This window comes from Elephantulus edwardii, unplaced genomic scaffold (assembly GCF_000299155.1).
Source record: "Elephantulus edwardii isolate Elephantulus edwardi_28Jun2011 unplaced genomic scaffold, EleEdw1.0 scaffold00101, whole genome shotgun sequence".
Lineage (NCBI taxonomy): Eukaryota > Metazoa > Chordata > Mammalia > Macroscelidea > Macroscelididae > Elephantulus > Elephantulus edwardii.
The window spans coordinates 5,801,192-5,815,469 of NW_006399851.1; the positions used below are offsets into that span (position 1 = coordinate 5,801,192).

Below are 14,278 nucleotides of genomic sequence, written 5' to 3' on the forward strand. Positions count from 1 at the left end.
AAGAATAAAGAGATATGTCTTGGAGAAGGTGTCGCCAGAGTGTTCCTTAGAGGCAAAGACGATAAAGCTTTATCTCACATACTTTGCTGTGTGAGGTATGTTGTTAGGGAAGGCTCTTCTTTCTAGAGGGATATCATACTTGAAAAGGTGGAGGGTCAGCAAAAAGAGGAAGATCCTCAACCAGGAGAATTGATACAACAGGCTTGCATGTGTCAGGGAATGTGAAGATGGCACAGAACAGGAAAGGATTCAGATCTGTTGTTGATGGGTCTCGGCAGTTGTACTCAACTTGAGGTACCAAACAACAACAAGAAGATGGTGGTATAGTCCCTAAGGAGTTAAGCTGCTTACCCAAAGGCCATGCCTCTCTTTCAGTTTGAATCCAACTGCAGAGAAGAAAGATTGACAGTCAATTCCCAAGCAGTTACAGCCTTGGAAACTCTGCAGGAGGGTCAGCTATGAATTTATTCCAACTCCACCACATTGAGAGCAAGATGGGATTTCAGGTAGTTTCTTTTTGAAGACCTTGCTACAGAAGATCAAAGAGCTTCAATACTGATTACATCCCAACATCAAGAAAACAAAATTTCTCACTATTGGACCGATAAGCAACATCCTAACAGATGGAGAAAAGATTGAAACTGTCAACAATTTCATCTTACAATTTAATTTATTTCATCTTAACAATTTCATGCATAATCAACACACTTGGTATCAGCAATAAGGTGATCAGGAAACATGTTGCATGGGAAAGTCTGTCGTTAGGGACCTCTCCAAATTACTGAGGATCAATGATGTCAGTTTGAATACTAAAGTGTACCTTATTCAGGTCATCGTCTTTACAATCACCTGCTATGAATCTGAGAACGGGACAATGAATAAAGATAACAGAAGAATTGTTGATGCCTTTGAGGATTGTTAGAGAAGAGTACCGAAAATGTATAGCCAGGGCTCCCCGAAGGTAAGGATGGTGAAGCTTCATCTCACATAGTTTGGCTATGTTGTTAGAAGAAGCTATTCCTTGGAAAGGGATATTATAGATGTTTGGAATCATAGAGGTTCAGCAAAAAAAGAGGAATGTTCTCAACAAGATAGAGTGATACAATGACTGTAGCAATGGGCTCAAGTGTGTCAGAGATGATGAGGACAGCAGAGGGTAGGACAGTTCAGATCTTTGTCATAGGGTTCCTATGAGTCATATACTCAATTCAACAGCCCCTAACAATAACAGCAAAATTCCAGAGTGGGAATTCTGGTGCTCAGGTAGTAAGGAGGTACACTACAAAAAGCAGTCAGATTTGAATCCACTAGCTGTTTTATAAGGGAAAAAAAGCATCTCCCCCTGTGTGATTTACTTCCTCTGAAACTCTATTATAGGGTCAGCTAAAAATTAGTTTCAACTCAACAGCACATAAGAACAACAATTCTCAACTAGCAAAAATTAGGAAGCAGGACTGACCAACCACTTCTGAAAGTTATGACTCATAGCTGACCATTCATTCAACAGGCTTCAGGAGCTTATACATCACTCAGGAGGAGATAGTCCATCTTTTTCATTCTGGAGCCACAGGTGGCTTTGCTTGCCAGAGTGATGTGGCCTTTGGGTTGGCAGCACAACTCTTCGTGGACTAGACCATCACAGCTCCTTTGAAAGTCTTATGAACAGCATTGGAACATTGCCTGATACAGTGCCAAATGATGAGTCCAACAGCGTGGAAGACGACACTGGGCTTAAGCACAGCAAATATTGCAAAAATAGTACAAAATCAGGCAGAGTTTTGTTCTGTTATAGGTAGGGGTTTATATGAGTGGGAGCAGGAACTGATGATAACAACAATATGAGAAGTAAAGTGGTGAAAAGAGGTAGGAAGGTGTTTTATGTTTGGAAAACATCAGACTTTCCCTTTTCAGAGAAAGCAAGAAGTCTTTGGATCAACAACGATGAAGAAATCAGCCTTCCTGAGGAAGAGACCAGGATCCTTGTGCAGGGTGGGAAGTTGAGGGCTGGGAAGGCAAAGGCTCTCTGAAGTCAAGAGTTAGACTGAATTCTGTAAGGCCGAAGGGAGACATTGTGTTTTCTTGAGCAATAGATGACATACTTTATGATCTGAATCATAATAAAAGAAAAAAAAAAAACCAAGAAAAGCAAAACAAAAATAAACTTTAGCAAGATAATCTGGATTCTGTAGATAAGTAAGTTGTGTTAGATAAGAAGGGGATAGTAAGAAAATTATGTGGTCACCCAGGTGAAAATGATAAAATAATGCAATGGAGGATAGTTGTTGTAAGATTGGAGAGGAAGGGATGAATTTCAGAGGAAACAGATATCCCCAGATTGGAACAGATTTTGCAGATTCTCTTATTAAGACATCAACGGAACAAAGAGAGACCATTCTAGAGCAGGGGAAATCCTTCAACAATGATGCTGATGAGTGATGAAATAATGGCTCTTAATTCTATTTGTAAGATTCTGAACACCACGGTAGGCAAGGCAACTTTGAGGGGAGAAAGACTATGTTTGGGATCTGTAAACAATTTTAAATTAAAGTTTATAGTGTTGCTGCTGAGGTTCCTATGTGGCTGAAGCTCTGACTTACAGGTATCACTAAGGGTGCCCTCAGATAAGTAATCACTCCTCCCCAAGCTCGTGTGGAACCACTGATAACTGCACTTTCTCTGAGGGCAAAGGACACAGTCTGGGTCTATGTGACTTAGAAAAAGTTAAAAGCTGGTTACAGGCCTCAGCCTTCACATGCTTTAGATTTCAAAGTCTAATACAAGCCTAGCAAAGTTTTTTTAAAAGGATTCAGTGACAGAGAAGAGTTAACACTAGGAAGTGATAGCATCTTTGACAATCATGTATTTTTTCGCTCTTCATAAAGACCAACCACCTGGGGTGAGAAAGGCTATTTCAAGATCCTCAGAGGAACAGATGAATGTGGAATTGAAATCATGGTAATGGCAGCCACACCAATTCCTACACTGTAGAGTAGATCTCTCCGTATTCTCATGTCAGCTACAAGCAACAATCAAAAAGTTTGATTAAATACAAAATGCTATATTAGAAATCTAGACGAAATTCCCCATATTTTTACATTATATACCTCTGGAAATCCTATGAACTTTGATAAATGTCGATAGTTACAGAAAGGCTTCAGGCCTTTTGTTCTTAGGGTCACTATGAGTTGTGCTCAACTCGAAGGCAATCAACAACAACAACATACATCACAAGAAAATATGAAAATTCTCATGACATTTTTTTTGTTCTTTGCAAGATGATAAAAAGAGGAGGATGTGCAGGGTGTGGATTAACCATGGGGTTGTACAATTTGATGGGTGGAAGGGTGAGGGAAATTGGAAGAATCTGGTCTGAAAAACAATGTATTCGAATTTTGTAAACTAGTATAAATAATAAAACAAACAACAAAAACCAAAAAAGATGTCTACAACAGAGTTCAAGAGGAATCTAGTAGCAAAGAACATAGTGTGTTGAGGGGCTAACCAAAAGGTGAGTGGTTTAAATCCACTGTTGCTTTGAGGGAGAAAGAGAGTCTGGCTCTCCTGGGTAAGACTCACACCCTGGGAAACCTAATAAAGGGTCACTGTGAATTGGAACCTACTTGAATGCAATGGTTTTTAAAAAAAAAAATAAAAAATGAAGTGATAGGAATTTTGTGTTATTATTGTTGTTAGGAGCCATCAGGTTGAGTACATCTCATAGCAACACCATGAACAATGGATCTGAACCTTGTCCTATCCTATGCTATCCGCATCATCTCTGATATACTTGAGTCTATTATTAGAGTCACTGTGTTAATCCAACTCATTAAGGTTCCTCTTTTCATTGACTGACCCTTCACCTTTCCAAGTATGATGTCCTTTTCCAAGGACTGACTCTTCCTAACAACATGTCCAAAATATATGGGACGAAGTTTTACCATCTTTGCCTCTAAGGAGCAATCTGGTTAGGCTTTTTCTGTGACACATCTGAATGCATCAATTCTTCTTCTGTTATACTTATTCTACTGTCATTTTTTGGGGTTTTCCCCATTTTTAAAAAAATGGGGATAAAATTATGTAAAGTTCTTAGTCATAAGCAAACAATCTGAGTTTTTGTTCCCAGGGCCTCAGAACCATAGTGGGAAGCTGGGCGACGTCAAGGTCAATTGGCATAACAGCCCACAAGATTACCTTCTACCTCCTACTCTGATGGGATCTTAAAAGCTTCCAAAAAGCCACTGAAAGTACAGCTGGTGATCTGCTCCTATTTAGAACAAAGAAGAGGAAAGAAAGGCAAAGACATATAGGAACAGTTAGTTCAAAGGCCTAATAACTTCCACAACCCAGAGACCAGTAGTCCCATTCTCGAAAGGGACACAGAAAAAAAAAAAAAGGACACAGGAGACAATCTCAAATTCAAGTGGGTGAAGAACTCAAAACAATAAAAATGATCAGGTTTGCAAGTCTGATAGAGGCTGATGGAACCCCCAAGACTCTGTTTTCAATCACTGTCAAACCAGGAGCATATCTGCATGGCTCAACCTGCAGTTAAATTACAGACTTATAAGACGCCCCTTAAAATTATCAATCAAAAGGCCAATATTTAGTCAGGATTACAAAGCTTAGAAGACAGGAAGGAATAGCATAAAATTATTATGGGAAATAAGACTCACAAAAAGAAAGAGGGACTGACGCAGTTACATTGTACAGATTAGAATGGATGCCATAAAACAAAATGTGTATGAATGATTAAATGGAAAAATAAGGGTGTCTTGTAAACTTTCACTTGGGCCATGATTAAAAAAACAAAAACAAAAACCCAAAACCCAAAAAATAAAGGAAAAGAAGGCCTTGGAACATTTAGCTGAAATAGAATTAAGAAGTCAGACAAGGAATGTTGAGAGGGAGCTGGTTTCTGTAATCAGTGAAACATTTGTTCTTAATCATTGATAGCATAAGAGCACCTTCATTGAATGTTGATTTTTTTGAACATATCTTGACTGTAGATACCTATCTTTTATGAGAGTTTGTCATCTAGAAAAACAAAGGCACAGAGCTCTCAACAATTTTTGACTATGTTATTCTAGTGTCACAGATGCATTTTTTTTCTTTCTTCATGAAATTGAATGACTGGAACAGACCAACATCTGGATGTCTTTAAACACAGAGAAGTACTCAGAGCTGAAACAAAAGGATATACCTTGTGTTGTACAATTGATAAGAGATTAACACTCCATCAACCATATTGTTGTTAATTTTAATATAGTCAAGGAGGGTTTAAAAGACAAGGGGTTGTGCTGGAAGATTGATTGGTCTTTAAATAGTTAAAAGTGTGTATTTGCCATTTGGTGGGGTGATTTGTTCTTTCAGATGCAGACAGAGCCTATAAAAAAATGGAAGTGGGAATATGAACGTGGCAAAAATGTGTTTGCTTTTCTTAGCTAAATCTGCTAGTCTGTGTGTGCTATAAAATGGCATTCTCCTTCCATGGGAACCGCACTTCCTACACAACATACGACACGACACTCTGCCTTCTCTTTACAGACTTCCCAAAGTAGATAAAGTTAACAATCTGCCTGCATTTTTGTGAGCAAACCCAGGATGAGATCATTCATTTAGCCCCTGATGGTGGGTCACCTGAAAAGAGTTCCAAGATAAGGTTCTTGAAGAAAGAATCTTTTCCAATTAGCCAACCCAAAATGATGCTACAGATAACTTCCAAATTGGTTACTCAGAACAAAATGTTAGATCAACAAGCAAAAAGCAACACTCACAAACGCTGCTGGAGGGATTGGTGGAATTGTGTGCTTAATGAAACCCAGAGGGGCCATGTGGAGAAGCAAAGGCAGTCTGGACTCAGGTAGAGACAAGTGGACTTACCAGATTCAGGAATGTCAGGTACTTTGACAGGCCTCCGTTTTCAAATATTTTGGCCTTTGGTGGATCATTTTGGCATTGGAGAATGTAGTTGCAGAGGAAAATATACCAGCTTGTGACGAGGAAGTGGTATATGCAGGTAGAAGTTTTTGCCATGACTTCTCTCAGCTGGGAGCAGGCAATGCCTCAGGTAACTTCCTCTCCCGGCTCACAGCTGAAGTGCTACCACAGGAAGAGCTGCTTGAACCCTAGTCTCCTCAGGAACCAGACTTCCGGCGTTAAAATGCCAGCAGAGGCTGAACTTTGCTTCTCTCCTGATAAACTTGGGAGACAGAATTATTGCTGGTTTATAATAGCAGATAATCTTCAGATTAGCATAATTTCTACATTCACGCTTTACTCTGGGCAGGGAGCCTCCCAGGAGCTGCACTTTGTACCATTTGACTGGGCGGGATCATAGTTAAGTACACTTACGAAATACCAACACTTATTAAAGTAAATCATGGTGTTATTTTTCTCTCTTTCATTCAGGCAAAACAAAAATGTTGTAATGATATCTTTTGAGAGAAAGAAAGTAGTAGGCTGATAAACTGAGGAACTTGGGGAGAGATTGTTAGTATGATTAAGTAAAAAGATAAAGTGTTAGCATCCTGCTCCTGCAATTTCCTGTTATGTTGTTGGGTACCATCAGGTCAGAAGTGACTCTTAATTGACCCTCCAGTAGGTCTTCTGAGGATAAAGCACATGGGAGGAGATTCTACCTCTTTCTCAGAACAGCTAGGGGATTTGAATTGCATAACCTTAAGTTGGCCGTACAGCTCCTTATCACAGAGCCATTAAAGCTCCATGAAGACACCTAAGAACTTATAAAATCTGAGGCAAAATTTGACCATTTATAGGCAACTGACCTTTGATGTTGATTTTTTTCCCTTTTAATTTACATATTAGAGAACCGAGGATTGCCCTGGGCTATTTCAGACTCTCCTTTGGTGTAAGTGCTTACATCCCAGGAAGGAAAAAACCAGGAAAACTCACGCACAACTGCTACATACCTGAGGTTAGACCAGTTGGGAAACAGGAGGGTACCTGCATTGCCTTGGAGAAGACCAGAAACACCTGGCCTGGGAAAGGGTACACGATTGGGATCTGCCTCCAGTTCAACAGACGAAACTGGAGGAGTTGGAAGTGTGGTACCTTGTGACATCACCAGCTTGTTTCCCTGGGCAACTAACTCAGATGATTCTGAGTAAATCCCTAAGAGGAATGCTCCCCAGTGCTGTTATACAATGTTGTAGCTGACATTTGATCACTTAACCAGCGCTTAACTTTGGGGAGAAAGAACTGTAGGCTGTACAATGGGGGTAGGAACAAAAACAAAGTCACTTCTTATGTCAGCAGATGCCCAAACATGAGCAACTGTGGATAAGAGAAGAAAACACAAAGCTAGACAGCAGTTGTTGTGTGCCATTGAGAAAGAATTGACACATAGCTTACCCTCCAGTGGATTTTCAGGGCCAGTAAATCACATGGGAAGAGATAACCCATCTTTCTCCCGCAAAGCAACTGGTGGATCCAAACCTCACACATGTGGGTTGGCAACACAGTCTCTTACCATTAAGCCACTAGAACTCCTAGGCAGTGTTAATCTGCATTTAAACCATTTCAGAAGAGAGGGTGATTCAGGAAACGAATGATATAAAACACAATACAAAATTATAAATGCCACTCCATCAAGTTTTTGAGGTTTTAAATCTTTACAGAAGGAGATGGACCATTCTTCTCTCACAGAATGGCTGGTAGATTTGAGCAAACTTTTGGTTAGTTGATCAACACTATGCCACTTAAGAAATCATTGCTGTGAAGTTAGAACTGACTCATAGCTTACTTCTTTTGATTTCTGTGGGTGACAAGTACAGGGAACTGCTGGAGGGCCCAAGAAGCCAGCCCCAAGGCAGTCACATCTAAGCTGAGGTGGCCCTCCCTATAACAATGCACTGACCAACCTCAATTTCCATCTTAAACCTTCTTCCTCTGCCAGCTTCTTACATGTTAGTGTGCACAAGGACCAGGAGCCAGAGAAGCCTACTGCTCATTTCATGCTACGTAGCAACTGTAGTATTTTAATGTACCATAAGTTTCTGGGACTCCCAGTACATGTCACATTCCAACCCTGTTGACGCATCAACGTACTTTCTACAGCTTCAAGCTGCTGGCCGGATAGGTCCTGAATGAGCCAGAGACACCTTTATATTTAATTTATTACCTCCCCCATGTCTAGCTTTTTAAAAATCTCTTTCTCGTATCAATGGCCTCATAATCCACCTGTGAGTCGTCCTTGTCTCTTAACTCGCAATTAACTCCTGCCAATTACATCTCCCAAATCTAGTTCAATTAAGGACCCTTCTTTGTATCCCATTGGTTGCTAATAGCTACTCCAGTTCAAGCCTTCTTTTCTTGCCAATACCATGACAGTTTCTGTACTGATTTTTTAAATCCTAGGCTTATCATCTAAATCCACTCTTTACAAGGCAGGTATTTCCTGTTCCTTCTGAAATAGCAAACTTTTCACACCACTTCTTTCTCAGCATTTGTGCCTATATTGCCTCAGGATCACCTATAGGATAAGAGTCAAAGTCCATCAGCTGCTCCATAGGAGAAAGGCAATTTCCTCTCATGTGATTTACGGCCCCTGAAAATCTGCTGAAGGGTCAGTTGTGGGTCAGTTCTGACTTGACAGTACATAATAATAACATCTATTAAAAACTTGCTCTGTACCTTGTGTTCAATTATTACTGGGGGACAGGGAGGGTAGAGAATGCTTAATTAAGACCCAGCCTCAGCCCTGGAAGGAATTCACAAGCATACTCTTAACAAGTTGACAGTGTTGGAAAAATATCAAATGATATTTTTCTGAGAGATGAGAGAGTGCCAAAGACATATGGGAGTGAGTAGTTTTGGATATTATCCTATAGGTGATATTGAGGAATAAATGCAAACGACTGCAACAGCACATCAGCAGAGAACTACCAGAAGTCCAGGCTGTGTTTAGAAGGGGTCGTGGTACTAGAGATATTGTAGATAATGTTAGATGGATCTTAGCTGAAAGCACGGAATATCAAAGGAATGTCTATCTGTGTTTCATATGCAAAGGCGTTTGATTGTGTGGATCATAACAAACTGTGGCTGACTCTGAGAAGAATGGGAATCCCAGAACACTTGATCATGCTAATGCGAAACCTATACTTGGACCAGGAGGCAGTCGTCAGAACAGAGCAAGGGAACACTGCATGGTTCAAAATTGGGAAGAGCATATGCCAGGACGCATCCTATCTCCATACCTTTTCAACCTACATGCAGAACAGATTATCCGGGAGGCTGGGCTCTATGAGGAGAAATGTGGGGTCAAGATTGGTGGATGATTTATCAACAATCTGTGTTATGCAGATGACACAACCCTGCTTGCTGAAACTAAAGAGGACCTGAAGCACCTGCTACAGAGTGTCAAGGACTGCAGCCTACAATATGGATTGAGGCTCAATGTCAAGAAGACAAAGATTCTCACCACTCGACCAATTGGCAGCATCAGGATGGATGGTGAAGATATTGAGATTGTGCACAGCTTTAGTTTGCTTGGCTCCATAGTCAACAGTCTTGGCACCAGCAGCCAGGAAATTAAAAGGCGCATTGCCATGGGAAAGTCTGCTGTTAGGGACCTCTCCAAAGTACTGAAGAGCAATGGTGTCTCTCTGGAGACTAAGGTGCATCTGATACAGGCCATGGTCTTCACAATCACTTGTTGTGTATCAGAGAGTTGGACAATGACCAGGGAGGATAGAAGAATTGATGCCTTTGAGTTGCGGTGCTGGAGAAGAGTATTGAGAATACCATGGACTGCTAGGAAAACAAATAGATTCGTCCTGGAAAGGGTTAAACTGGGTGGCTCCTTGGAGGTAAGGATTCTGAGGCTCCATCTAACATACTTTGGACATGTGAGGAGAGACCGGTCCTTGGAGAGGGACATCATGCTTGGGAGGGTAGAAGGACAGTGCAGGAGGGGAAGGGCCTCTATGAGGTGGGTTGATTCAGTGACTGGGGTAATCAGGATGGGTGTGTCAGAGACAGCGCGATTGGCACAGGACAGAGCAGAGTTTAGGGCTGTTGTACATAGGGTCGCTATGAGTCGCAAGCAACTCGACGGCACATAACAACAACAACAACGGCTACATATAAATGAATAAATAAAAATTCTAGAACAATGTACTAAGTACTAGAATAAACCAAATCAAACCAACACACTACCTTTGAGTTAATTCCAAGTCATAGATAGTAACCCTGTAATATGGAGTAAAACTGTCCCACAGAGTTTCAAAGGCTGTCATCTTTATAATGGACACAACTTCATCTTTCTCCCACAGAGTAGCTGATAGATTCAAACTATGCATCTTTTAACTAGCAGTCAAATGCTCAGCCACTAAAATACTAACATTCTTCAAAAATGATACACGAAATATGCATTAAATGTTGTTATTGTTGTTTGTTGTTAGGCACCATCAAGTCAGGTACAATTCATAGTGACACTATAAACAGACCTGGACACTATTCTATACCATTCCATCCTCACAATCTCTGACACCTCACGCCTATTGTTACAGTCACTGTGTCAATCCATCTAGTTGAAGATCTTCCTCTTCTTTGCTGTTCCTCCACGATCCCACGCATGATGCCTCTCTCGGGAATAACCTTTCCTAGCAATATGTTCAAAGCATATGAGACAAAGCTTTACGGTCCTTCCCTCCAACTAGCATTGTGGCTATAACTTCTCCAAGAGATATGTTATTGTTCTTTTGGCAGTCTGTGGGATATTCAGTAAAGTGATATTATCACTGGTCTGTCCATTTGCTGTACAGATGTAACTTGTGGTTGCTGTAATGCTGAACGCTGTGACACTGATTTGTCAAATGCAATAATTGTTGCATGGTGGACAGAGTTTGGTGGAGCTCCCTGATTAAAATAAGATTGGATGCAGGAGTGGCATCCACTTCTGGTATAGCTGGCCTCTGGAAAGCCTATGAACTTGGAGAAACGGTAAAAGTTATACAACAGGTCTTTCATTCATAGGGTTGCTATTGAGTCATCTATGACTCAATTGTACTTAACAACAACTTCTCCAAAACCACAGTTCAAAGGCATACATTCTTCTTCTGTCATCCTTATTAATTTTCCAGCTCTCTGCAGCATAGCAAGTGATTGAAAAGACTATAGTCTGAATCAGGCACACCTTAGTCCTCAAACTAACATCATTGCGCCTAGGTAATTTCGAGTAGTTCTTGACTGCAGTCTTTCTGAGTGCAATATTTCTCCTGATCTCCTCACTGCTGGTGCTGACTATGTTGACTGTGGTCCAATTAATATTGCATGTTGGTCCAGGGCTGAGAATTTTTGTTTTCTTAAGTTTGAGATGAAATATATATTTAAGGTTGCAGTGTTTGATCTTATCCAGTAAGCATGTCAAGTCCTCCTCACTTTCATCAAGCAGGCTTATAGTATCTGCATATGTTGAGTATTCCATCAATCCTGATGTCACTATCTTCTTTATAGAATCCAGCTTCTTGAATAATTTCCTCAACATTCATATTGTATAAGTATGGAGAAAGGATACAATCTTGATGCACACCTTTCTTAATTTTAAACTATGTAATGCTTCCTTGCTCTGTTTTTACAATAGCCTCTTGGTCTAGATATAGATTTCACAAGAGCACAATTAAGTGCTCTAGGATTTCTATTCTTCTGAATGTTAGCCATAATTTGTTATGATCCACATGGTCAAATGCTTTTGCATAGGTAATAAAGCACAAATGGACATTCTTTTGGTATTTCATGCTTCCAGCCAGGATGCACCTGATATCACTAATGATTTCCTTGGTGCCACGGCCTCTTCTAAATCCAGCTTGAACATCTAGCAGTTCTAAGCTTATGTACTGGCTTAGCCATTTTTTAATGATCTTCAGCACTCTTTTGCTTGCAGTGATTCTGTGTTTTCCTTTCACCTTCTTTTGCTTCCTGGATCATTCAAGATTTTACCCATGGCATCTCTCAGTATTGAAACTTGAGGCTTGAGTTTGTTTCAATTCTTTCAGCTTAAAAAAATCCAACACATTATTCTGTCATTCTGAGAATATATAAGATTGAGTTGAGGACTATTATTTCTCTCTCTCTATTTACACGCTCTGATAAAAGTCCATATTTCCTTTCTCCATCTGTGGGTGTTGTGTTCCTTGGAGATCTCCATGTATCTTTTCTCACTCTTCCTCTGGGTGTAGGAAATCCATAGTTCAGGGACTCCAGGTACAAATATATGGCCCATGTACAGCTCTTCTTCCTTGGTTATCACAGGTCTCCTATCTGCTTTGTTCTCTATTTCTTATAAAAGAAAGTGCACTCTACATCCCAGGAAACTTCTCTTACCTTTTTTTAAGGTTATCACGTGATTAATGGTGTTGGATCCTATACTTATATCACAACAGCTTAGATTAAGGGGGGGGGCAAGTAATAGCATAATTTAATAACTACCAAATTGCATCATCATTCTTAACAATCAAGCTACTGAGAATAGTGACCTAACCAAGTTGACAAATATTTTGGAGGATAAAATTCACTCCATGATGATAGGTTACCTTTTCTTGCCAGAACTCTAATTACAAAGTTAATTTGAATCTTCCACAATTATCTAGGGAAGATCATTATCCATCTCTACCTCGGCTTTCTTCTCACCTAACCCAACTGACCATCCAACCACACATGTATCTCCAGGGTCATCTACCTTTTTTTGGTGGTGAAGTGATATTAGTCAAGAGACAGTAAGAGTCCTGGGGAGCATATGGGACTACGTAACCAAGATGGTGATAATCAGAAAACCCAAGAGAAAACCTCTCTGTGTGGATAATCAAGAAGAGCACATCAAAACTGACCCATGTAAAGAACAATCTTTTTTAAATATATTATTCCTTAGTTCTTGTCCACTTGCTGTGCAGCTTAGGAGCCAGTTAAATGTAAATGTGTTACTCATCAGGTTATAGCTGTTTTGCATTTTCAAAGCCAGAACTGTTATTTATTAAAGGGCTCTGTCTGAAGTCTGTCTGAGAAAAAGATGGTTTAGTTTTCAGACACAAAATCAATTCAGTTCTTAAGGGTACTTGAATATTTTCTCCATACGATTCAGGTATGTCTCACTCTTTGATTTCCAGCTTCTCTTTCACAGGAGACAGTAGTGTTCTGGGGTGAGGTTTTCAGACAAGCTCAGAGGAGCTGACAATTCTATGCTAGTCATTTGAAAGGTGCCCTTTCAGTCAAGATACCCAAACCTCTTCCTGTCTATAAGCATGAAGTTGACTCCCACTGTTCAGAGAGTTGAAAGCAGAAAAGAACCATTTGATATCAGTTCATTCAACTTTTTCATTTTTCAGATGAGCTAATGATAGCTCAGAGAGATAACAGAGAGAGAGTTGCCCAAGCTCTCTATGGGGAGACAACAATCAGAATGTAGGTCTGTCTGAAAGAGGCAATCCAATGAGTTTTGACTGTTCCTTGAATTGCTTTGTTTTACATTCAAGTTCTAGAATTTTAAAGTATATTTCTCTTGCATGAATCAGTTTGTTTGCCACTTTACTTGATGAAGTCTGACAACGTTATTAAAGAGAGGCTGTCTTCTTAGGAATATCTTTTTTAGACTGTCAAATTTCACATCCCCAGTTATCCAAAATATATGCATTTTTATCAAAATACTAACTCACTTCACTCATTGCAGTAGAGCAGAACTGACTCATCGCTTACCCTCCAGTACACTTTCAGATGCTGTAAATTGTCCCTCTTTCCTTTTGGGGCCATTGATGGATTTGAACCATCAAAGAGTCATCATATTTGGGTTAGCAGGGCAACTCCCTACCTATGAGGCTCCTAGACATTTCTATATCCTAAATGAATGGCCAAAGTTTAGAAATGTGTTCAATTCTGACCAACCAGTACATTCCAGTGGCAAGGTTTTGAGACTTGAGTATAAATTCCTGTTTTCCTGGAAAATTAACCTTAAGAAATCTGGTCTATGTGAATATGTGACAATCTAAAAACATGTATCCAGCGATATATCTGAACTTTGTTGGGTCTTTTCCTTGATGACATGTTTTTCTCTTTTATAATATTTTAACTTTTGATTTTAACAAAAGTTTACAGAAAAGTTGGGGTTTTTCATTCATTCATTGTTGCACATTTTCCTCCCTACCTGCTTGGTGGGCGATTTATCAACAATCTGCGTTATGCAGATGACACAACCCTGCTTGCTGAAACTAAAGAGGACCTGAAGCGCCTGCTGCAGAGTGTCAAGGACTGCAGCCTACAATATGGATTG

The 14,278-nt window shown here is 40.0% G+C and overlaps 1 protein-coding gene across 1 annotated transcript in view; it reads right to left on the bottom strand.

The window, feature by feature from the left end:
* ADTRP (androgen-dependent TFPI-regulating protein) overlaps nucleotides 1-6,033 on the bottom strand; it is a 105,073-nt gene extending 99,040 nt beyond the window's left edge. Inside the window, exon 1 of the mRNA XM_006891631.1 lies at nucleotides 5,881-6,033. Coding sequence (XP_006891693.1) covers nucleotides 5,881-6,033 — 153 coding nt within the window. The remainder of the gene's footprint in view (nucleotides 1-5,880) is intronic.
* Nucleotides 6,034-14,278: the final 8,245 nt, after the last annotated feature.